Source organism: Musca autumnalis, unplaced genomic scaffold, assembly GCF_047663935.1.
Source record: "Musca autumnalis isolate F117 unplaced genomic scaffold, ASM4766393v1 scaffold_3, whole genome shotgun sequence".
NCBI classification, from domain to species: Eukaryota; Metazoa; Arthropoda; class Insecta; order Diptera; family Muscidae; genus Musca; species Musca autumnalis.
In genome coordinates this window covers 99,414,299-99,439,929 of record NW_027411866.1, presented here as the reverse complement: position 1 = coordinate 99,439,929, position 25,631 = coordinate 99,414,299, and the positions used below count along the sequence as shown (strand labels likewise).

The following is a 25,631-nucleotide window of genomic DNA, read 5'->3' as shown; positions in this document are numbered from 1 at the left end:
TCTTGCTTTAGGCAGAACTTAACGACCACTTTTTAGTCGCTAACTTAACGACCACTTTTATTAGTCGCTAACTTAATGAAAATTTTACTGGTTTTTTCGGTAACGCAAAAATATAATTTAATTAAAAAACGTATGACTCCTTTTATTTTTAATCTTTTGTATATAAAATCACCGGCATCTAGGGATTATTGTAGTGTATTCTTGTAATTATACAACCAATAGGTTTAAATTACATTGTCTTATTCGAAACTATAAGATTAATTAAAACCTTTTTTGGTTTCGACAACAAGGAAAAGTCAGTTTGAATTCTGAAGTCATATCTCAAGTCGTACGAGGCCCATTTCCCATGGACACTGAAAATCATTATGTGTATATGGGCTACAAAGTTTATACCCTTGAAAAAATACTATGAATAAATAAACACAAATTGTAGAGAAGTTTTAGAGTACAAAAATAGACAGGAAATGCCAACTAAATTACGCTGAAGGAGTAAAATTAAAAAGTAAATTTCAGAAAAGCTGCTTAAAATGGTCGCAACCCGGGATATTTGCTTAATATTAATTCGTTTACCTTATATGTCAGCTTACAATCTAGTAAACATCAGATTTTAATGAGTTCAACTTACAAAATTATGTATTTTTGTGACTACTCGGTAATCCGGACAATTCGATAATCCGGACATCGCCGAAACTTGTGGTGTCCGGATTATCGAGACTATACTGTATATCTACTAGCAAAATGCCCGCTACTTCGTATGCGGAAAGGGAATAATATACAGTCAACCAAAAAAGTCTACATACACCCTATAAATCTCGAGTTTTAAGGGTAAGGAAGAATTTTTATGAAAATCCAAGTACATAGTTCTATTTCATATCCCTAATAAACAATATTACATACAACAAAAATATATTCCATAATACGAATAGCGGAAAATTCTATAAAAATTAAAAAATTAATAGGGAAAAAGTATACATACACCCAATGAAATATTAAGATTACCGTAAAATTTATGGAATAAGCAATACAAATTTTACATTTTATTGCTTTATCGAATGTCTCTGGTTGTATATGATATATTTTAGACAAAATAGGAATATATTTGTGCTTTAATTGACGTTTTTTAAGGTCAGACTTCGCGTATAGCCCGTTAATGCGGACCCTGGCAGATTTTTTTGAATTTTTCAGTCTGGTAGTTTATGAAACCCCAGGTAATACAGTGGGACTAATTATTTTGAGATCCTAGAGCGCTTTGAAGTTGTTCTGATAGATAATATATGCTCCTGAGCTTCGCTAAATATGCGAATTCCTGAGCTTTTCATATTTTTTTTAGTTTTCACAACATTCCAAGGGTCAAATTACAAGCAAGAACCTTGGAATTACCTTGTAATAAATTTTTGGACCTTAACTCAATCAGAAATGTACAACATTATTCTACAAACCCACTCCTAAAGTTTCCAAAGCATCAAAATAAAAGCACCACCAAAGAATGCATGAAATTTGTATGAAATTTACACTGTTAACTAGTATGCTCTCGTATTCTGATCGTTAGGGTCACTCGAAGCGCTATAAATGTCAGATACTTTTATATTGCTAATTCAATGGATGCTCGAGGATTGTATCAGACCTTATGACAAGGTAATTTGAAGGAATCTGCATGTAATTTTCCCCTTGGAATGTTGTGAAAACTATAAAATTTATGAGAAAACTCAGGAATTCGTATAGTTAGCGAAGCTCAGGAGCATATATTATCCACAAGAAAAATTTCATAGTGCTCTTGGATCCAAAAATTATTAGTCCCACTGTATTTTCTGGCGTTTTATAAACTACCAGTCTGAAAAACTCAAAGAAATCTCCAAGGGTCCGCTTTAACGAGGTATACGCGAAGTCTGACATTAAATAACGGCAATTAATCCACAAATATGTTCCTATATTTTGTCTAAAATATGTCATAGATAACCAGAGACATTCGATAAAGCAATAAAATGTAAAATGTGTATTGCTTATTTCATAAATTTTACGGTAATCTTAATATTTTATTGGGTGTATGTACACTTTTGCCCTATTATTTTTTTAATTTTTATAGAATTTACCGTTATTCGTATTATGGAATATATTTTTGTTGTATGTAATATTGTTTATTAGGGATATGAAATAGAACTATGTACTTGGATTTTCATAAAAATGCTTCCTTACCCTTAACACTCGAGATTTATAGGGTGTATGTAGACTTTTTTGGTTGACTGTACAAATATACTCTACGTAACTAAATTTCCCGAATGTTCTTTTAACAGATTTGTTCAATATCTTTGCTTACTCTTATTCTATAATGTTATTTCAAAGGGTTCTCCTCGCTCATTAGTATATTCTTTTTCACTATCCTCTAGGAACCCTCAAATTTTTATTCCTAGGAATTTGTAAAAATGTTTATGCTAGGTCTTTTTTGGTCAGGGTAGCGCGAGATTAGAATGCACTGCCTATTGCCGGATTTTCTCTCGTAGTAATAATGCTTTTCGCTTGAAAATGTTGAGTCATTTCCTACATTCGTTCAAATAAAAGGTGTACTTCTGTAGAAGGTATTAATTAACGTTGGCTTTGTATTGTTGGACTGCAAAATAATACTTGTTGTGTATTTATTTCAGCTAAAGTCCATATTTTGTTGCTTCAATATTTGAAGAAACAAAATGTTTAACAGTGGGCAATGAAATTGATTACTACGAGCGGAGGCAGAGAAGACTATAGTTTCGGAAGCAGCCAAACTTCCTCATCAGTTCTCTTAACCGCTGACTCGGTGTCGATAAACAGGTCAATAAGAGTGACCAGAAAATTAAACATTACTGCAAACAACAATACTTATGCTTGTCTTCTTTGCGATGCAAAGACAGCATAAAAACAGTAGTGGGTATATGATTTTGATTATTCTGACTCAATTGTGCGGTCAACAGATTTAGGAGGATACAGAAAATTTCTCGTTCTGTTTAATTTTCTGGTCACTCTTATTGACCTGTTTATCGACACCGAGTCAGCGGTTAAGAGAACTGATGAGGAAGTTTGGCTGCTTCCGAAACTATAGTCTTCTCTGCCTCCGCTCGTAGTAATCAATTTCATTGCCCACTGTTAAACATTTTGTTTCTTCAAATATTGAAGCAACAAAATATGGACTTTAGCTGAAATAAATACACAACAGGTATTAATTAACTTTACTGTCACTTACTGGGTGCATTTGTAGTTGTTTAATGAAATGAATATTGGTTTATGGCTAGGGAGCCTACATCACATAGATTCTAAACTTTAACTTTTGTAAATAAATTTATTGATTTTATTATTTTACACCTTTAACCCAGGATATTTTGTATTAAGATGCATGCATAAAATTGAAATTTTTTTGGCTTTTGTATCGTATATGAAAATAAATAAATAAACAATATTTAATATGAAAATGGTGGATACTGAAAATTTTGATGTACTTACACTTATTTTAATAGATATTTAATTTAATTTAAGTACTGTTCGTATACCTTTAGTTCGAATTGCCAAAAAAGACCTTATCACACCCCCACACATCAATAGCGACCCACATTTTAAATTTCAGTCCACAATTCATTAGAACGGTGCGGGAAAAACTTTATTCAAAAAATGTTACTTAATGCGCACCCTTTGATATGCCCCTATATAACAGTCAATTTTTTACACATTTTAATTTAGGCCGTTTTGTTCTGAGGGGATAAAAACCTTCTTGTAAAACAATAGTCACAAAGATCTATGTTTTCAAATGTACTTTCTAAAATGTTCAGAATAAAAGAACAGTTTTATTCAAAAGATACGTTTGACTTTTTGATTTCAGTGCATTATTTAGAAACCGCCTTCGCGTTCAATCCATGGTATTACATGTAGAAACATTCCATACCTTTTAAAGGTGGATTTTCATAAACATTCTCAATACCAGTGCTTCAATATTTAGTACTATTCAATACTTCTAGTACACTTATATTTCTACCACCTTTAACAGTGAACCTGACAAATAAAAAATAAATCAGAATTCCACTTCTATTCCTTATTGCACTTTCATACTTTTCGCACACTAATTATATAAATCAAGCTTCACCAACACTAAATTCAGTACTATTTTGTACTTTTTGTATTTCCAATACCAACTCAATAATTCAGTCATTAGCGACCTCCATACCTAATTTTAGAATTTGTATGCATTTCAAATCTACTTATTTGAACACCAACATCAAAACGGTACCAAATTTAGTATTTATAATAGGTATAAGTTTCAAAAATTTCATCGCTATATCTAAAACTGTATCCTAACACCAATACTCATTTACAACTTTATCTGAATACTTTGAACCAAATATTCTGGCATTTAGTAAGTTCACTTATGGTACGTATTTTTACAACCACATCCATATCTGAACCCTACACACCAACACAGACTATAATACCAAATTTCAGAATTACACCTTTATTCATATAGCAAATCTGGTACCAATTATTACTTTTCCACTCTAACAGTAATCTTAATCCCTTTAGTACTTTTTGTACACAACAGTAATCATAATTCCGAATTTCACGATTAAGGCTCTATCCATTCACCAAAATCTAAATTTAGTACTTTTCGTACGCAAAAAGTACGAATTTCCAAATTTACCTCAATCCTATACTCCAACAGTAATCTTATTTGCAAATTTTAGAACTCAATCTCTATCCTTTCAATCAAATCCAAATAGTACGATATTAAGTGCCTTTTAAGTACGAACTTACAAACATACCTCCATATCTCAATCCTATACTCCAAGTTCAAGGTTACCAAAGACATAAGTACGAATTTCCTAAGCTACCTTCATATCTCAATCCTACACTTCAACAGTAATCCTAATCCCAAACTTCAGGCTTCCAGCTCTATCCGTTAACCCAACTCCAAATTGTACCAAATTTAGTACCATTTAGTACTTTTCGAAGACATAAGTTCGAGTTTACAAAACTACCCCCATATCTCAGTCTTACACTTCACCAATAATCTTAATTCCAAATTTCTGGTTTCCAGCTCTATCAGTTCACCCAAATCCAAATTGTACAACATTTAGTACCATTTAGTAGTTTTCGTACACCTAAGTACGAATTTAGAAAACCACCTCCATATCTCAGTCCTACACTTCAACAATAATCTTAATTCCAAATTTCTGGTTTCCAGCTCTATCCGTTCACCCAAATCCAAATTGTACCAAATTTAGTACCATTTCATACTTTTCGTACACATAAGTACATACTTCCAAAGCTGTCTCCATAACTCAATCATACACTTCAACAGTAATCCTAATTCCAAATTTCAGGTTTGCAGCTCTATCCGTTCACCCAAATCCAACTTGAACCAAATTTAGAACCGTTTAGTACTTTTTATACACAATTAGTACGAGTTTCCAAAACTACCTAAATCCTATACTCCAACAGCAATCATTATTCCAAATTTCAGGATACCGCCTCTGTCCATTTATCCAAATTGTACCAAATTTAGTACACTGTAGTACTTTTAGTACAGCTAAGTACAAATTTCCAAAGCAACCTCAATATCTTAATCCTACACTTCACCAGTAATCCTAATTCCAAATTTCAGGTTTGTAGCTCTATCCGCTTACTCAAATCCAAATTGTACCAGTGTTCGAAAATAAACACTATGGTATCGTACCGTACCGTTCTGTACCGTACCAAGGTGGATAGGTACACTACGATAGTGTACCGCTCCGGAACACAAACACTAAAAAATATTTTAGTGATACTGTACCGGAACACAACGATAATCGTAGTGTACCGCATGCCGGAGCACTAAACATCTTAGTGCTCCGACTGCGGAGGACTAAAAATCGTAGTGTTCCGACTGCGGAGCACTAAAAATTTTAGTGTTCCGACTGCCGGAGCACTAAAAATCGTATTGCTCCGACTGCGGAGCACTAAAAATTTTAGTTCTCCGACTGCGGAGGACTAAAAATTTTAGTGTTCCGACTGCCGGATCACTAAAAATCATAGTGCACCACGTGTTGGAACACTAAAAAATAATAATGGTATTATGTTTTCTTAGGAAAATTAAATATTTGGTTAAATTTGATCAAATAAAAATTAAGATAAACTGTTACATCCATGTATGTTTAAATTATAGCCGATAGCCTTAGATGGTAGTGCTATTTTTTATATAATTTTACTGTAATTTGTTATTATAATAAATATTTGAAATAAATAAATGAAAATGTTTAAATTAGTTAAACACATTGCGAAATATGGTCAAAATTATGAAAAAAACAATATTTAATTTTTGTGGAATGAAGCAGAAAGATCGTCGTGTCGGAGCACTAAAAATCGTACCACGTTTTGAAACTATAAGGTAATGAACCACACATTAATTTATTATGATTTCTGAGGAAATTAAATATTATATATATTTTTTAATAAATAAAAATTAAAAGAAAAACATCTGATTTGGTTTTTGGACAATGCAAAACTAAAAATCGTAGTGTTCCGACTGTCTGAACACTAAAAATCGTAGCGTACTACGAGCCGAAACGCTAATAATAATGTTAAGATAATCGTCTGTTTATTATGTGTTTATTAAATATTTTATGTTTTTAGAATAAATAAATATGTATTTACTAGTGGACCCGGCGAACTTCGTCTCGCAGTCATTAAAGGTACATTGAAGTTGATTATTTGCCTTGCAATTCATTTATTGTCATGGCTATTGCGAGACGAATTTGAAATGAAATTACTTAAATTCGAAAACATTTTATATTTGTTGTTATAATACAGCATAAAATTCTTAGTCGATATAGCCTGTTGAAATCATGAAACAGCTCGCAGAGCTTTTATTTTGGTACAGAAGTTTATATTACTCCTAGGATGTTGATATAACCCATTTTCAAGGCTATATAGATCCATGTTTTGATGTAGCCCACATAGAACGCCACCTCCCGATTTTAGGTGTTTGTTTTTAGTCACATTTTCTCGCCGAACTGGCTCAAAAATTTCGTATTAAGTCTTCTTTGAAGCAACATAATGTTTCCCCATAAAATGTTGAGTATAGATCCACGTTTTGATATATCCCCCATAGAAGATACCTCCCGATTTTCAGTATTTTGAAGATTTTAGCCACATTATCCTACCGAAATGACTGAAGTTTGGTATCTAGTATTCTATATGGGTAATAATTCATACCGAGAATTGTAGGTATAGGTAGTGTACTCTTTAATATAGGTTCCATAGAAGAGGTACACTCGATTTTGAAGCTTTTGGCAAACATTATTCATTTTAATACCCTCCACCATAAGATGTTTGCCATTGCGTTCATGCATTCATTACAACACTACTTTTTGTCTGAGAATAAATTATATACATTAGGGCTATAACCAAAAAATACCACGCCAGTACCATGTGCGGAATATTGTCCTGATAACGAAAACGCGTATTTTAGTTCGATTTGGTGAAAAAGTTTCCACACCGACTGCGATTACTAAAGCCCTTATGATATTTTTTTCTGTTTTAAAATTTAAATTTGCTTTGTTTGAATAAAAATTTATAGAAAACAAATACGATTCTCACATGCAAAGTCACTAAAATCAGTCTGTAACTTTCGCGTCTTCGTTGCAAATGACCACATATTCTCTTGTCCGATAGGTACAATAAATATAAACATAAAATTCGCGGTTTTATAAATAAAAAAAATCAATATTTTCAAAGGGGCATTAAATGCCCTAAAATATCGCGATTCGATAACAAATTGGTCCAGAATGGTTACATTATAACTCTTAATAAATTATTACGAAAAGCGTATATATCATTAAATAAAATTAAATAATGCATTACTGAACTTCAATGCATTTGGTGCAGAAACTTTTTTCGCGATAGAGAAAAAATGACACCGTATTTCATAGTAGTTTTTTATGCTCTACACGGCTATGCGGTGGTATTTTTGATATTTACAAAAATTGCTAAGAAGTTATAACCATAATATACATATGTATATTATTGATCAGCACACATTTCTAATTCGATTTAACTATGTCCGTCTGACGGTCTGATGACATGAACGTAGAACTCACAACGAATTCAATTTTATTTAGTCATTTGTAGTAATCCTAAGATAATTTTCTAATTGAATTAGCTCTAATCTCACATCTAAAATTTTCAGTGGTCAGTGGCATACATCCCCATTTCGGTATACCCCAAACATAACAGTACATCCTCATCTAATTTGCCATTTAAGGAGGCTAGTGTTTAAAAAACTTATCGGCAAAAATTTTAGACATTGGTCTATATTTTCTTCTGACAGAAAGTGCAGTAATTTGGTGTTGTGGTTTGTCAGATTGGAAGGTACAACCATGCCGGTCGATGTGAAATTTTTTAAAAGATTTTTCTCCTGTAGTGACGTTAACTTGGTATTTCGGATTCTCAATGGGTAGAAAACCTCGACACAGAAAATGATCAATATAGGTTCATATTTTTGTATATATCCCAATTGAAGGAACCTCCAGTTTTTATAACCGCGCATCGTTCAAATGGAATGAACGTAACATGGTATTTCGGATTCAGAATGCGTAGAAAATATTGGTGTATCATTCATATTAAACCTGGTTTAAAAGAAAGTTAAAAGTTAGCATATTCCACGGCTCCAGAGAATAAGCCGTAGAGTTTAGTATTTTCAAAATCGAACAGAAACTAATGGTTCCGTTTTACTAAGGTACAACTCGTGGGGGTGGGTATAAAAAATTCGGCCCAGCCGAACTTGCTTCATTTGGTACTTCCTATTAGATTTTTCAAAAATAACAATCCAGAGAATGGTAACATCAATTGAAGCTGCTAATAACCTCTTAAAATTCAGACCAAACTCACGTCTTTTAAATTATTTTTCGAAATTAATTTGCACAAAGAATGAAAACTAACATTTATTAAATTAAATAAAACAATTTTATAGAACTTTTAAAAATTGACATAAAGATCTTTTAAAAGTCAATAGCACCATTTTCGCCAAAAAACTGTAAAAAAGTGACACGATATACTCCGAACGCAAAAGCTCGAGAGAAATGTGTAGAAAAATTTACATGCTTCAAAAAATATTTTTGCAAATTTTTCGCAGATTTTCGAGATTTTTTTAGGTTTTATCCTTTTCTGCCATGAGACCATTTCGAATTGGTGCGAATTGTCAAAATCTGTTCAGCCATTCTTGAGTTATAAGCGTAGTAACTAACATCATTCTTTTTTATATATATAGATTTATTATTTAATAAATTATTTATAAAATTATTATTTAATAAATAAAAATTAGAAGAAAATTGGTAAAACATCTGATTTGATTTTTAGACAATGGAGCACCAAAAATCGTAGTGTTCGTCTGTGGAGCACTAAAAATCGTAGTGTTCCTACTGCCGGAACACTAAAAATTTTAGTGTTCCAAATGCCGGATCACTAAAAATCGTAGTGCACCACGTGTTGGAACACTAAAAAATAACAAAGGAATTATGTTTTCTTAGGAAAATGAAATATTTGGTTAAATTTGATTAATAAAAATTAAGATAAAATGTTACATCCATGTATGTTTGATTTGGTTTTTGAACAATGGAGCACTAAAAATCGTAGTGTTCGACTGCAGAACATTAAACATCGTAGTGTTCCGAATGTCGGAACACTAAAAATTGTAGCGTAACACGAGCCGAAACGCTAAAAAGTAAAGTTAGGGTAATCGTCTGTTTATTATGATTTATGAGGGAAATTAAATATTTGATGTTTTTAGGATAAATAAATACATATTAATAAATAAAAATTGGAATTGATTTTTGGACAATGGAGCACTAAATCGTAGTATTCGACTGTGGAGCACTAAAAATCGTAGTGTTCCTACTGCCGGATCACTAAAAATCGTAGTGTGCCGACTGCCGGATAACTAAAAATCGTAGTGTACCACGTGCAATACGAGAATAAGGTAATGTACCACACATGAGTTTATTATGATTCGTGAGGAAAATTTAATATTTTATGTTGTTTTTTTTTTTTAATAAATACAAATTAAGAAATAAAAATTAGTAGGAAATGTGAAAAACATCTGACTGGTTTTTGGACAATGGAGCAGTAAAAATTTTACTGTTCGACGTTTCGGTAATCATCTGTTTATTATGATTTATGAGGAAAATTAAATATTTGATGGCTTTTGGGTCAAGTAAAAATTAATAAATACAAATTAAGATGAGCATGTTATATCCATGTGCCTAAAATTAGTTACAAAATTAGTTAGTTAGTTAGTTAGTTAGTTAGTAGAAAATATGACAAGATATATGCGGTACAAATTTTTATAAAACTCTATATATTACATTTTTTTACATACAATCTAAAATATTACACGTTACTATGATTGCACATCTAGACGCTCAGTATATACGTATCAGGATAACAATACTTAGTTTCATAAAGATGTACATATTCGTATAAAAATTGTCTTCTTGATCTTCATGAATTACTTAATTTTTTAATGTGAACAAAAGAAATAAAGAACGGAAAATATTGATAACAACACAATGTTTGCGGAAATTGTACCTGTAACTTTTCCTCAGTGAATTCAGTTGAAGAAAGTATGTGGATTTTCCCAAGTAGACTTGTACGTTTGATGACACTTATTATTTTGGGGAAATTGTACCTGTTGATATTTGTACAACAAACAGTATCACTCAATGAGAATGTGCTGATTTTCTGCAAGCAGGATTGTACATTTAAAGTCAACTTTATGATTTCGGGATAAATACTACCACACACTTATTATTTTGGGGAAATTGTACCTGTTGCCATTTGTACAAGAAACAATATTCATCAATTAATGATGATGATTTTTTTTCTAATTTTCTAGTAAAGCTCTCAACGTTTGTAACTAATTTAAAACACGTGCGTTTTATTAATTAATTTTTACTCGTCCCACAACCCATAAAATATTTAATTTTCCTCAGAAATTATAATTAACAGCGTTTCGATTTTTAGAGATCCGGAAGTTGGAACACTACAATTTTTAGTGATCCGGCAGTCGGAACACTACAATTTTTAGTGATCCGCAGCCGAACACAACGATTTTTATTGTTCCATTGTTTCGATTTTTAGAGATCTGGCAGTCGGAACACTACGATTTTTAAAGATCCGGCAGTGGGAACACTACGATTTTTAGTGATCCGGCAGTCGGAACACTACGATTTTTTGTGCTCTGCAGCAGAACACTACGATTTTTATTGTTCCATTGTTTCGATTTTTAAAGATCCGGCAGTCGGAACACTTCGATTTTTAGTACTCCGCAGCCGAACACTAAAATTTTTAGTTATCCGGCAGTCGATTTTTAGAGATCCGGCAGTCGGAACACTAACATTTTTAGTGATCCGGCAGTCGGAACACTACGATTTTTAGTGATCCGGCAGTCTGAACACTACGATTTTTAGTGCTCCGCAACGGAACACTACGATTTTTATTGATCCATTTCCAAAAATCAAATCAGGAGTTTTTCACGTGTTCTATTAAATTTTATTTTTTAATTTGTATTTTAAAAAAAAATTATAAAATATTTAATTTTCCTAGCAAATCATAATAAGCTCTTGTGTGGTACATTATCATTACGTTATTTTTTAGTGTTCCGACATGTGCTACACAACGATTTTTTAGTGCTCCGACTGCGGAACACTGCGATTTTTAGTGTTCCGACTGCGGAGCACTACGATTTTTAGTGCTCCGACTGCGGAGCACTACGATTTTTAGTGTTCCGACTGCGGTACCCAACGTTTTTAGTGTACCAAAATGTGGAACACTACGTTTATCGTTGTGCTCCGGAACAGTATCACTAAAATTTTTTTTAGTGTTTGTGTTCCGGAACACTAACGCTAAAAATATTTTAGTGATACTGTTCTCGGAGCGGTACACTATGTTAGTGTACTGTTTATTTTCGCACTCAGGTTTTCGGTTCAAATTTTCGTGCAAACGAGGAAACAAAAATAAAGGAAATTTTGTTTATGTTTTTGTTAATTACGAATGGTGTCGTGGAAACGGGTTAATTCGTGTACGTCGTTCGACAGGCGAAAAACGTAATTGAAACGCTCGTGTGAACATGACATAAGGAAAAACTAACACATTGGCCTATATACGCCAAAATATAGGAAGTTAAAAAATTGTGCACATTTTATTCATTTTTAGTGGGATAGGAATTCACTCTCGGAGTCGACCCGGAGTCTGAGTCGGAGTCGTGAAAAAAACTCGCCTGGAGTCGGAGTCGAACCAAAAATACCTCGACTCCGAAACCCTGGTTGGAACAAAAAAATTTAATTTCCTTTGTCTATATTTCACTATTCTATGAAAAATGGCGATGAATAGCATTCTCTTTAGAAAATTTTTGCACGACAAATTGGCTCTGATTGGCTGATACGTTGATTTTGACATTTCGTACAGATTTTTTGCATTTCGGCCATTACTTTTTGAATAAATTTATATGCGAAACTCATTTTTGAGAGTTCGTTATTTTGTAATTACCATTAAAATTGCCGGACGGGAGTTGAATATTCATCCCCGCATACACAGTAGAGTTGTACAATCTAGTTCATTTGAAAGATCTAGTTCAATAGCTCAGCTCTTTAAACTGAACTAGTTCATTAATATAGTTCATAGTTCACTGTCCAGTTCAATCATTCGGATCAAAATCGTTCACCGGCTCTTAATCGGTCGTTTGATGAAAACGCATACATACACCAAATACAAACAAAAGACTAATATAATTTAACTACTCCATAACAAAAATATTACATTTACATAGTTTTATTACATTCTTAAAGAAAGATTAATTTTAGAAAAAAAACATGCTTCATTTAGGTGGCTGGTAAAAATCGTATGTTGTGTGTGTGTAGAAATTGTAATTGGAAACATTTTTTTTTTCTGTCCAAAAAGGCAGATTCAATAGGTAATGGATTCGACATATTGTAATATGTTATGTCTCGTATGTTTTTGTAGAAATCTTCATTTTCGGAAAGCTATTCCATGTACCTTGATCCAAAACATAAACAAACTGATCACATTACGAAGGCATCCCTTAACATAGACGACGCTGCACAATGTCGCGAGTTCATATTAACTGTGGCCAAAAATAGGAGTTGTCGTAGGTGCATACATTTTGGTACACGTACCTATTATTGACTTACAATCTTCAGGACAAAAAATTGGGTTGGTCGGTCCACGTTTTGATATAGCCCCCATAGAACCGTGCCTCCCGATTTTCGATATTTTGAATGTTTTAGACACAATGACCAACCGAAAGTATTCAAATTTTGTGGTTAGTCTTTGGCAGAGGTATCAAACATTCCAACAGAGAATTGTGGACTTAGGTCCACGTTTTGATATAGCCCCCACACAACGGTACCTCCCGATTATCGGTATTTTGAAGATTTTAGCCTCATTATTACACCGAAATTGCTGAAATTTGGTATTTAATCTTCGTAGGGGGCATTATACCTTCACCTTGAAATTTGTTTGCATAGGTCCACGCCTTCATATAGCCCCTATAGGAAGGTACCTCCCGATTTATGGTATTTTGGAGGTTTTAGCCTGATTATCACACTGAAATGGCTGAAAATTGGTATTAAGTCTCCGTTGGGGGACTTATAACCTTCCACCAGAAATATGTCGGTATAGGTCCTCGTCTTCCTATGGCCCCATAGGATCGTGCCTCCTCATTTTCGGTATTTTGAGTGTTGTGGCCTCAATATCCACCCGATATGACTGAAATTTGAGGTTTAGTCTTCATATTGTTTGTGAGCATATTGAATATATCAAACTCCTGCCTTTATATATGAGAAATTTCCTTTCAAAATTTTTTTTGACCGATTAGTGGTCAAAAGACTGTCAATTGTTTGTAACAAATCGAATTTTGATTTTTACTGTTCACAATTTTTTTAAAAATTGTTATTTTTAAAATTCTCTCGTTTTAAAGCAAGATTATAAGGTACTTAATAAGCCCACAAAAATATATGATGATCGGTTCATTCGTTTTCGCGCTATAGCCAACACTGCAAAACGATTTGTTAAAAAAGGGGCTATCCTCTCAGTGAGGTGGTCGCTGAAAAAGAGAAATGACACATTCGTCTGCAAACCTCTGCAGCTGGGACCTTTATATATTTGAAGTACTCACTTTTTACTACTCATACAGCAAAAAATATCGATATACACTTTTATACAATTTTTCCCCACTCCAGTCAATTTAAAATTTGCTTCAGAAAATTAATAAACTTAGTAATACATGTTTGGGTAAATGTAAACACCATATGATTAATATTTACATGCAAACATAAGTGTAGCCAAGTTTATTACATCCCAAGAGAACTTAGGAACCATTTTTGCAGCGACCGTTACTTTCAAATTGTAAATATTAACGCATAATATAATTTATTAAGTTTAGAAAAAAAAAACAAAAAAATACATATTAACTAAAATTGTCGGATTTAAGTCCTCATATAGCAAAAACTACTTCACGTATCAGTACCAAAATTCAGATTCTTCTTAATTAATATGTTTTCTATCACTCCCCATCAATAAATTTGTTCAACGAAGTATTTAGTTTTTATCATTTTTGGCCACGGTCGTGACACTGTGCGCCGTTATTTTATGTATTTGTGAACGACATGTTGAACTAGATTGTGAATCGTTCGTTGGTCGTACGGTTACCGACTGATTACAGTTCAGTGAACTATAATGAACTATATCGAATGATCTAGTTCATACGCTCTATTCAATGAATCGTTCAATTGAACTAGTTCGTTCATGAACTATACAACTCTAATACACAGTGGGTGTCACTAAAATTGATGCAACCTGAACTAAAAAATGTAAACGTTGATGGTAACTTCGAAACGAGTTGAGATTTTTTAACAATTCAAAAAATAATTTTGACGGCGGTAAAATTGTCTATAAGATGGCATATAAAATATTTAATGATATTTTATTTCGATTTTTCCAATTTTCCGACTTTTCCAGAGGGATTTTCCAAAATTTTCTTCCGCAAATACCTTCTCCTCGAAAATGCGAATAACTGACAAAAAATCACAGAAATCGGCCTAGCCGTTCTCATTTTATGAATTACTATACATTTTTTACACCATTTTTATATATATAGATAAGTACACCATTTATTTGTATTCTCGACTTATTTATATCTATTATAATAAATTATTTATTGTTATTCTGTGTGTCGTCATTTTTACGACGCCAGTTTAAATTTTCCCATGCTCCCATTCTGTTGGATGGCATCTTTGTCGATGCATATGTAAAGATTGAGGAAGTCTAAATGCTCTTGGGCAATATTCACATTTGCTTAATACGATATTTGGATCATGTTCGGGATGAGATCGGACTAAATGCATATTCATTTCGATTTCGTTGTCATAAGACTTCGCACAATATTGACAATCGTATGTTACTTTATTTGTGTGAATTTTAACATGTTCCACAAGAGTTGCGTCATCGCCACAACGAAGTCCACATTGAGAACATTCAAAACTGTCATCAGCAGAAAATTTTGCATCTGGGTGCAGCTTCGTCATGTGGTCGTTTAAATGATACCTCGTTGTAAAACATTTACCACACAATAGACACTTAATACCCTTGGGGTTCATGTGAAGAATTGCATGCTCTTCGAGTCGGTAACGATATCTTAATTTTCGTCCACAGCACTCTACATAGAAATCCTCGTTGGGATGTTCGGCATTAAAATGTGTCTTCACTAAGGTAAATGTGGGGAAAGATTTTCGACAAGATCTACACTTTAAAAGAGGTCTCCATTTGGCTATGATCATGTCCATTTCCTTTCGTGCTTCTGGGTTGTTTCTTCCCAATATGAAGTTTCTAAAGATATCATTAAATGACAATGTATCCTCTGAACAATTTATATTTGAATTATCGTCATTTAATTCAATAACAATTTCGGTTTGAGAGCTGGTTAAGTGTGATTCTTCATCATCACCGTCTCCGGGAACATGTTCCCCTTTATGGTGGTGTGACAGGTGATAAGCTAAACCGTGCCTTGTCGAATAACATTTGCCACACAGTTGACACTTTAGCGCCGTTGGGTTAATGTGTTGAAGCGCGTGCTCTTCGACACGATATCGATGTTTGAACTTGCGCCCACAACACGATATATAGAATTCCTCGTTCGGATGATCGGCAAGAAAATGTGTCTTTAACAAGGTGAATGTTGAAAAATATATGGGACACGCTTCACACTTTAAAAGAGGTCTCCATTTGGCTATGACCTCATCCATTTCCCGTTGCGAACATGCGCCCCTTCTATCGGTTGTTACGTCTATATTATTATCCGCATCATTTGATAGTGGTGAACTTTTTCTTTCCAGTGATTTATCATCCGTTTCGTTTAATTCGTTGACAACAAAAAATTCATCACCATCCCGGCCCATAATATCTTCATTAGTATACCCGATTTCAAATGGGATGGCGGTAGTAGATGCTCCAGGTGTTGCTGTTGTGGTTGCAATTAATTGTGTTTTATTTTGAGCAATATCATTGACGTCATTATGGTTCCGCATTATGTGAAAATTTAGAGCAAAACTTGAATTGAAACGTCTGACACAAAATTGACACTTGAACGCATCGGGATTCAAGTGGTAAACGGCATGATCATAGACATGGCAGCGATATTTTAATTTACGCCAACAACACTGTACATAGAATGGATCATTATTATGTGCGACATTGAAATGTTCCTTCAACAAGGTAAATGTGGAAAATGTTTGTGGACAGTATTCACAAGTTAGAATAGGTCTCCACTTGGCTATAGTATCGTCGATTTCCTCTTGTGATTTATTTTTTGTGCTGAATTGATTGGCTGAAGTATTATCTGCCTCATTTAATTCATTAATAACGAACGTATCACCATCCGACTGATCCATTAATTGTTCATCCACATGCATAGCATTTTCGTCATAATTTTCCTCAGGACTAACGTCACGGCCTGGTGATTCAGATGTAGTATTCGAGTTTCGTTCAAACATTTCATTTTGTCCTGAATCGTCTTCGTATATTATAACATTTTGACCTCTCAGGTCATTTGTTGACTCCATTTTCGTTACACTGTCTAGCAATTCTATGTAATTATTTGTAACACTTGAACTTGTCCCTCCTTGACAATTTGCATATAACGATACTACAGACTGTTGAAAGCCATCAAAGCTTGAGATCTGTTGCCAACATTGTGTACACAAAACTGCAATGGAATTTGTTGTTTTCATTTCAACATCCAAAATCTACAAACAAACATACATATAATGTGAAATCAATGGAACTTAATATGGACTGAATGGAAGAGGAGAATTACCATTGGAGGAAAATATTTTATTGCGGTTGAGTATATTTCGTTTGTACAGCCACTTGCATCGCACAACTGTATACTGCTGTCACTGCAGCTTGAATGGCATATACGGCATACATTAGAGCCGACCATTATTAATCTAAAAATTGCAAATAGTATTTGTAATTATTATTATTAATAAAACTGTAGCAAATGAGAATTAAGGAATGCTCTGATAGAAAAAATAAACGAATATCCCTGCAAACATTAGGCCTGTTCGATAACTTCGAAAGTAAAAAGTATTTGCAAGTTCTTGCAACTACTTGCAAGCACTTCTCATTTCTCTTTTATTGAACAAGTTTGTTATCGAACAGCATTTTGTAAAAGTTTGTACAAATTTGTACAAACTTTTGAGTTATCGTACAGACCTATTTTCTATCGCCTGTATGATGGAAAGGTCACCTAAAGGCGACTTTGGTGTCTGTTGCCACAGTCGCATTTTTATCCAAAAAGATAAAAATGACTAATGGCCGTTATTTCTACACGTACTTATCCATGAGTTCGTAGATATATCCCGTGTAAACACAATTTTATAATTTCAACCCATAGGTAACGTTACCGGGCCAAAAACGGCCGTGTTACTTACACCAAGGATTTTACCTGCTTGATCGTTGCCAATGCACAGTGGTTGCGCCCGTGGACAAAAATCGAAAAAATGATGTCGACAAACTTTATTGCGATTGAAATAAATATTCTCTAAATGTATCAAATTTTTAACATCCAGCCTTATTTTTGCAAATTTACAGCGGTTATACGCCAAGTTAAGTCCAAGAAGTTGTGATTTGTATGTAAGGCCTTAAAAACGAAAAATACATCCGCAAAGCATTCGTAGGTTATGTGTAAAATTATAAAAAATTGGAGAGGTAAATGTGCAATTTTCAAAATGAAACTTATAGGTGATGGCATTGACAATGTTTTTACGAAAAAACAAATTCATATATCGCTTTCGAACTTCATTAAAAATAAATTCTTAATAAATTACTTTTTCTGCTATTTTTAATATAATTACTATTAATTTATGTTGAGTTTTACAAATGTTGTGAGCATTTGTGAGTCTCGAAAATTTTTTTAGAAGGCAGGGGAAAGTATCTATTTTACGACTAAAAAAAGTCCAGCTGCCCCATCTGCCACCAGCTAAGTTATTCTTCTTACACCACGCCCGTAAAATCTTCAAAATTCCGAAAATCGTACGTTTATATGTGAGGTGTACCTAAACTTGAACCCACAGTTTATACAGTTGGCCATTCAGCCCAAACTAGTTAGCCCTGACTATTTAGTTTGCTGTCAAATATATAAAATACAAAGGAAATCAAATCACAATAATGAACAATCTATTATGTTTGTTGTCAAATGTTGTTAACAGAACTCTGAATGCTTGAACCCACAGTTTATACAGTTGGCCATTCAGAGTTCTGTTAACAACATTTGACAACAAACATAATAGATTGTTCATTATTGTGATTTGATTTCCTTTGTATTTTATCCATGGTTTAATAATAAAGGTTAGCTAAAGCTTCCTGTCAATTTAATTTTTTTTCTTTCGACTGTTCCTAAAACGTCAAAACAATATAGACAATCTTTGTATGTGTGTGTGATGTTTGAATAATATGCCAACAATTTTAAAAACAATCGAATTCAATGATTTGTTTTTAGAACAAAATTGTTTTTAGAACATTTGTATGGAAGAAATCCTTCAGCTTGTTATTGAAACAAACATTTTATCATATCCACAACTCGATTATGTGGAGAAACCTTGGCCCTTCATTCATTTTTCGCGTTTTTTATAAAATGCTCAAAATTGGTATTTCGTAAACAAACCCACTTGTTGCCTTTTTGTTTACTAATTTTGAAGTTTTATGAATTCAGGAAAAACAAGGGTTCTATAGATTTTTTTCATTTAAATCTACCTCTTATACCATGATTTTATCTATTTGACAGCAAACTAAATAGTCAGGGCTAACTAGTTTGGGCTGAATGGCCAACTGTATAAACCACAGTTTATACAGTTGGCCATTCAGCCCAAACTAGTTAGCCCTGACTATTTAGTTTGCTGTCAAATACATTATTGTGACATAAAATACAAAGGAAATCAAATCACAATAATGAACAATCTATTATGTTTGTTGTCAAATGTTGTTAACAGAACTCTGAATGGCCAACTGTATAAACTGTGGTATAAACTGTGCTTGAACCTATACTGAACATTTTTGGCAAGGAGGTATTTTGCTCACTCAGAACTCAAAATGCAAAATTAGAGCCAAATCGGTTGGACAATGTGGGTAAAATCGTCAAAATTTCGAAAATCGGGAGGTACGTTTATATTGGGGCATTACCTAAACGTAGACCGATATTGACCATTTTTTGCATGGAGTTATTTGTTTCACTCAGAACTCAAAATGCCAAATTACAGCCAAATTAGTTGGAAAAATTGTCAAAATACCGAAAATCTGAGGGAACGTTTATATGGGAGCTATACCTAAACTTGGACCTATATTGAATATTTTTTTGCAAGGAGTAGTTTATTCACTAAGAACTCAAAATGCAAAATAATATCCAAATCGGTTGGTTAATTTGGCCAAAATCGTTAAAATACCACAAATCGGGCGGTACATTTCTATGGGAGCTATACCCAAATATGGACCTACTTCCACTAAAAATGGTTTTCTATCTTTTTGACTTGTTATTAACCTACGTTTAAAATTTGGAGTCGTTAGCTCGATTAGAACTATTTTTAACGCTCCTTTCCATACAAGTGGGACCACTGTGCAATGTCTTAAAAATTGTGAAATGAAAATCACCAATGTTACGACATATTTTCAAAAATTACACGCCTCGGTAAATGGCACGTAGAAATTACCAAACGCGTAGGTAAAAAAACTAATGAGTAGCTACCTACCCGATTACCTAGGCGATGAAATTACGGGCATAAAGAAACTGTTCCACTTTTGCGGCCCTAACTGGCTTCTCGCTTCCGTCACAACTGGAAGATAAAAAAGTGATAAAGTTGGCATTGACGAATAAAAAGACATTTTATTTATTTTCATACGCTACACCACTATGTAGGGAGGGTATTATAAGTTGGTTTTGGCCAAAAAGTTTGTGACACATAGAAATAATGGCCGTAGATCCATACTTATATACCAAAACGAGTGAGCAAAGGCTTTAGTCGGGACGGGGCCGAATATCTGATACCCTACACCACTACCGCTGTGCATAAAGGCCTGGGTGCATAAGCTGCCTCGTCTGCTTGCCTTGCTTTCCTGCTTCATTTCTGCCATAACAAAAATAAAAGAATAAAGAAGGCCGAGCCAATTTCGAACTATGTTTCCCTTTTCTCTTTTATTCTTTTATCAGAAGCAAGCAAGGCAAGCAGGCGAGGTAGCTTATGTACTTACCCCTTCAGAGTCTTTTTCTATGCCGCTAATATTTTACCACTTTTGGTTACGCAAGTGGGATCAATTTAAAGCACTCAACCAAAACTGTAATATTCGTCACTACAATTAATATCCAGCAAATTGAAAATTGAGATGGACCAGCGACTATTGCGATATCTCAGTTATTTGACCACCTAAGCCAACCTACTTTGAATCGTTGTAAATATGAGATTTTCTACTTTAATGGTCAGCTATGGTACTCGCCATTAGAATTCAAATCCCAAAAAAATTGGGTTAACACGTTCGCGGACACCCAATTTTTTCAGAAGTTAGTTTTTTTGTATTTATTAAATAATTATTAGTCCTATTACAACTTTTTATTTATTATATTATGGATATTGATAAAATTAATAGTACTATGTACTTTAATCGCAAAAACGTACGATTGTATAGAAGTAAATGATAAAAAATTGACTTTGCAAATGAATGCTATAGCATTCACGTCCGCGAACGTGTTAAATGAGCCACTATTGCGATATCACCGTTGTTTGACTACCTACGCCAAACTGTTTTGCATCATTGTAAAGCTGATCTTTTCCTCCTTCATTTCTTTGGAATACCCTACTAGAAGCGGAGATGTTTGCATAAGAATAAAGGACTGCGTACATAAGCTGCTTTGCCTAGTTGCCTTGCTTTCCTGCTTCATTTTTTGACATAATAAAAATAAAAGAATAAAGTAGTCCGAGCAATTTCGTACTGGGTTGCCCTTTTCTTTTTTATTCTTTTATCAAAAACAAACAAGGCAACTAGGTGAGGTAGCTTATGTACCTAGGCCTTAAAACCTCAACTTAATGATTGTCTCGACGAGTTGAGTCGATCTGGCCATGTGTGTCCGTCCGTCTGTCCATCTAAATCTTGTAATCACGCTTCAGGTCGCACTTTTGATCGGATCGTCACCAAATTTTGGATGTTGATGGGGGTTCAGGAGGGGAAGAAGCCTATTGATTTTGATGGTCGGATAGTATTTAAAGGTCAGAATTGGCAAAAAACTTATAGGTCAGTCTGGTTATAATAGGTCTGTCTGGTTATAATAGGTCTGTCTGGTTACTTTCCCAGTAAGAATTGTGCAGCAAAAACTTTGTCAGAGAGTGAGGGGTTTTTATTATATTTTGCAAGAAAATTGTAAAAAGTAAACAGACACATTCCCTGCAAAAAGCAGGAAGCAATCAGCTGACTTGCCAAAACAGTACAATTTGTCCGCCAATAAAGGAAGCAAAAGTGTTGTATTTTATTACAATCAGGCTTGCTATTTCCACAATAAAACATAAATCACCGAATAATTAAAAACAGATGATTGCTTGTTTTCAGGAAGAAGAGTTGCAGGTGGTTGCTAGAAGCACTTTGTCCAGCAAGAATTTGCAAACTCTCAGTAAAAGAACTGTCAGAATGTCTCTGTCGAATGTGAGTGTGTGTCTGAGTGTGACATTGATCATTTCGCACAGCAAATGATGTGGTATCTAATGGAATTGCAATTTTAGAATTTCGAGAAAAGCTGAATTGTACCCATTTGTGCCGAACATTTTTTTTTTCGAAAAAATGGCTGAGGTATTCGACAAAATCATTTTTTCCAAAAAATGTTAACAGAATTGCAATTTTCCAATTTTCAGAAAATTTTAAGTTGTGCTGAATTGGGCTCAGTTTGTGCCGTAAAACTTTTTTTAATATCTCGTACCATTTTCGAAAAAACCGATATTTTTAAATACATGACAGAATTGCAATTTTCGAATTTCGAAAAAACAAAAGAATTGTGGTCAGTTTGTGCCTCAAAAAATTGTTTCGATATCTGATACAATTTAAAAAAAAACCGTTATTTTCGAAAATATGACAGAATTGCAATTTTCGGATACCACATCAATAAGTTTGCCAAAAATTCTTTTTGTTTTGGGTGGTGAATGGAACAACTCGGCAAAGCATAGCCGAAGCACATTTCAGTAAGTCCCGCACTAGAGTGAATTTCATTACAAAATTTCATGAAATTTGGCGTTCTTAGTTCGAATTCCTCACAACGCAAATTTCATGATTTTACTCTAGTACGAACTCGTATGGAACTCGATCGAGAAACGCATAATTTCGTACATTTTTTTCAATGAAATCACTCTATTGTGGACCGGGACTAATTGTAGGGGTTTCGTCTTTTGGCATTGAAAAGTTTGTGGTTTTGTTTTATTTGGAGAGCGAAATGATTCAGAGAAACTGAAAAGTTTGTGACTTTGTGTGATTGGTACTGGATTCGTTTTGTTTGCGTTTATTGCTATTGTGGCATTCAATATTAGCTGGGTCTTTTTACGTGATAATTAGTAATAATTATTACTAATGTTGCAGATTTTGACAGTTTTATAAAGGAAAAGTTGCTGAAAAATGTTTTAGTAAGTAAAAAGCAAAGACATAGAAGAAATAAGACGGGACAAAATGCATGAAACAAAAAAATGTTTATGAAAAAATGTATAGAAACATTACCCTTAACAGAAACAATGCAGGTTGCAGGTAATTTAAAATCGCAATATAGGAGGAAGAATTCCATGTCAATTGGGTCGTTACATTCGGTTAAATAGGTACAAATAGTACAAATAGGCGTGTCTTAATACACCACTTTGTAGAGAAGTTTTACATGGCTGAAATACTCAGGAAATGTCACCAACAATACTGAGGGGTATTTTGCCACCGTTGAAAATTTTGATGTTGACTGGCAGGGGAATCGGACCCACGACCTTCAGCGTGCAAGGCGGGTGTGCATACCATTGCACCACGGTGGCAAAAATATAAATATCAAAGATGTAAATTCATTAAGATTGTAAAACTCAATTGTTTACATTTGTCAATAGATGGAGTTAAGCTCTGTTGTTACGATATCATAACAACATTCTGTTAAGCAGTTAACCATTTCAGGCGATTTTAACCGCTAAATTCATACTCAATGGACTGGAAACTGCTATGGAATACAATCCTTAGCCCAAATATTTGCTTCCATGCAATTTGTATGATCCAAATTGCGCTCTAACGGGCTTTTTAGCATACCCCTGTTGTTGGTAAAATGTTTATATACTATCTTTCATAAACATTTGTGCATTATGCATATTTTCCTGTCTTTACAGTTCTATGTCTTTGAATTCAACAAAGGCATAGAACTGTAAAGGTTGGACATAGTGAATAATGCAGTTAAATTTTGCTATTAAACCATAGAGGGTGTTTGTGTATAACATACAACTAACAGAACACGACGGCAACAAAAACAAGTATAACATAATTTTATGTCACCATATTGGAACATAACATTATGTTAGACCTCCAGCACCATGTATAGTAGCAATGTAAATGTCCCATCTTGTTATGTTTTACAAAGACATAAATACAACTAAGACTAGACAAAATGCATGCAACAAAAAAATGTTTACGAAACTTTGTATAGAAACATTACCCTTAACAGTTTGCAGTTAATTCAAAATCGCAACCAAGGAGGAACATTTCATGTAATGGTATCAGAAACGAAATTTATGAATTCAAGGATCTATTCAAGAATAATTCTATGTCAATTGGATCGGTAAATTCGGTTAAATACGTAAAAATGTATAAACGAAAAAAATGTTATATCACCATATCGTAATATAACATAATGTTAAATTCAAAAGCCTTTCACTGAAGAATGATAGCAAAAACATGTCTTATCTTGTTGTATTTATACCTTTGACAACTGTCAAAATTTGAAAAATTTGTAATAATTATTACAAATTATCGAGTAAAATTAATTCTTAAAAAATAAAAATGTATTGAAAATTTTTATTTGTTTCTATTTTCAAAACTGAGAGGAGAGAGACATGTCAAAACATTGTTTGTGTAAAGCACTGTTGGGTAGAAATGCTCGGCCTCATATACAAAAGTGTAAAAAATACATGAGTCTCTCGCAATGTGCCCACCATTGGTGTAAAGTATAGGCTAGTATATAGTATACACTGTATACAGACTTTCAGTTATTGGATCCGTTTTTATATTCTCCACCATAGTATGGAGGGTATATTAAGTTTGTTTTTCTGTTTGTAACACATCGAACTAAACATTTGCGACCATATAAAGTATATATAAAATCCTAAGACGATCTAACCATGTCCGTCTGTTGTAATCACTCTAGCGTTCGCAATAATTGAGCTAGAGCGCAACATTTTTGCACCCGAGTGTCTTTTTTCCATAGGCAGGTCACGTTCGAAGATGGGAACACCTTTTGGTATAGCCCCCTTATAACAGAGCCTCCCGATTTGAGGTATTTTGTGGATATTAACTAAATTTTTGACCAAGCCATCTGCAATTAATATTTGAGGTTCCCAGTGGTCACAAAACATCTCCACAAAAAACCGTCAACATAGTACCATGTTTTGGTATAGCCCCCATATAACGGTACCTCCCGATTTTCGGTAGTTTGAGGATTAGGGTGTCCAAAACCGAAACCGGTTAACCGGTTACCCCGTTTTGAGTTACAAAACCGAAACCGGTTTTCGCCAAAAACGTCATTTTCGGTTAACCGACAAAACCGGTTATTTGTGTCGGTTAACCGGTTTTAAAAAATAGTGATATTTTGAAAATTTCACTAGAATCGTTTCCTTGAAAGTAAACTAAATTTGAAATATTTTTTGTTTAAAATCATGGTAGAACAAGAAAAGGTAGCAGCAATACCCAGCTGACTGAACTGGGTTGTAGTGTTAGTGTCAAATTTCATATGACATTTTATACATTCATTTCTATTTCGATGTACATTAGGGACATATATTTTTTGAGAAAAAAATATATCATTCGGAAAA

The 25,631-nt window shown here is 33.7% G+C and overlaps 1 protein-coding gene across 2 annotated transcripts in view; it reads right to left on the bottom strand.

Annotated features, from left to right (window-relative positions):
* LOC141397147 (uncharacterized) overlaps positions 1-25,631 on the bottom strand; it is a 71,722-nt gene that overhangs the window by 37,501 nt on the left and 8,590 nt on the right. The window contains exons 2-3 of one of the 2 annotated variants that reach the window (XM_073973086.1): positions 17,378-17,510; positions 15,230-17,306 (exon numbers count right to left, since the gene is read on the bottom strand). The exons of the other annotated variant lie outside the window; for it this stretch is intronic. Of the exons in view, the coding sequence (XP_073829187.1) occupies positions 15,261-17,306; positions 17,378-17,503 (2,172 nt within the window). The 5' untranslated portion in view covers positions 17,504-17,510 and the 3' untranslated portion in view covers positions 15,230-15,260. Of the gene's footprint in view, positions 1-15,229; positions 17,307-17,377; positions 17,511-25,631 lie in introns of those variants that run through there. 2 annotated transcript variants of the gene reach the window in all.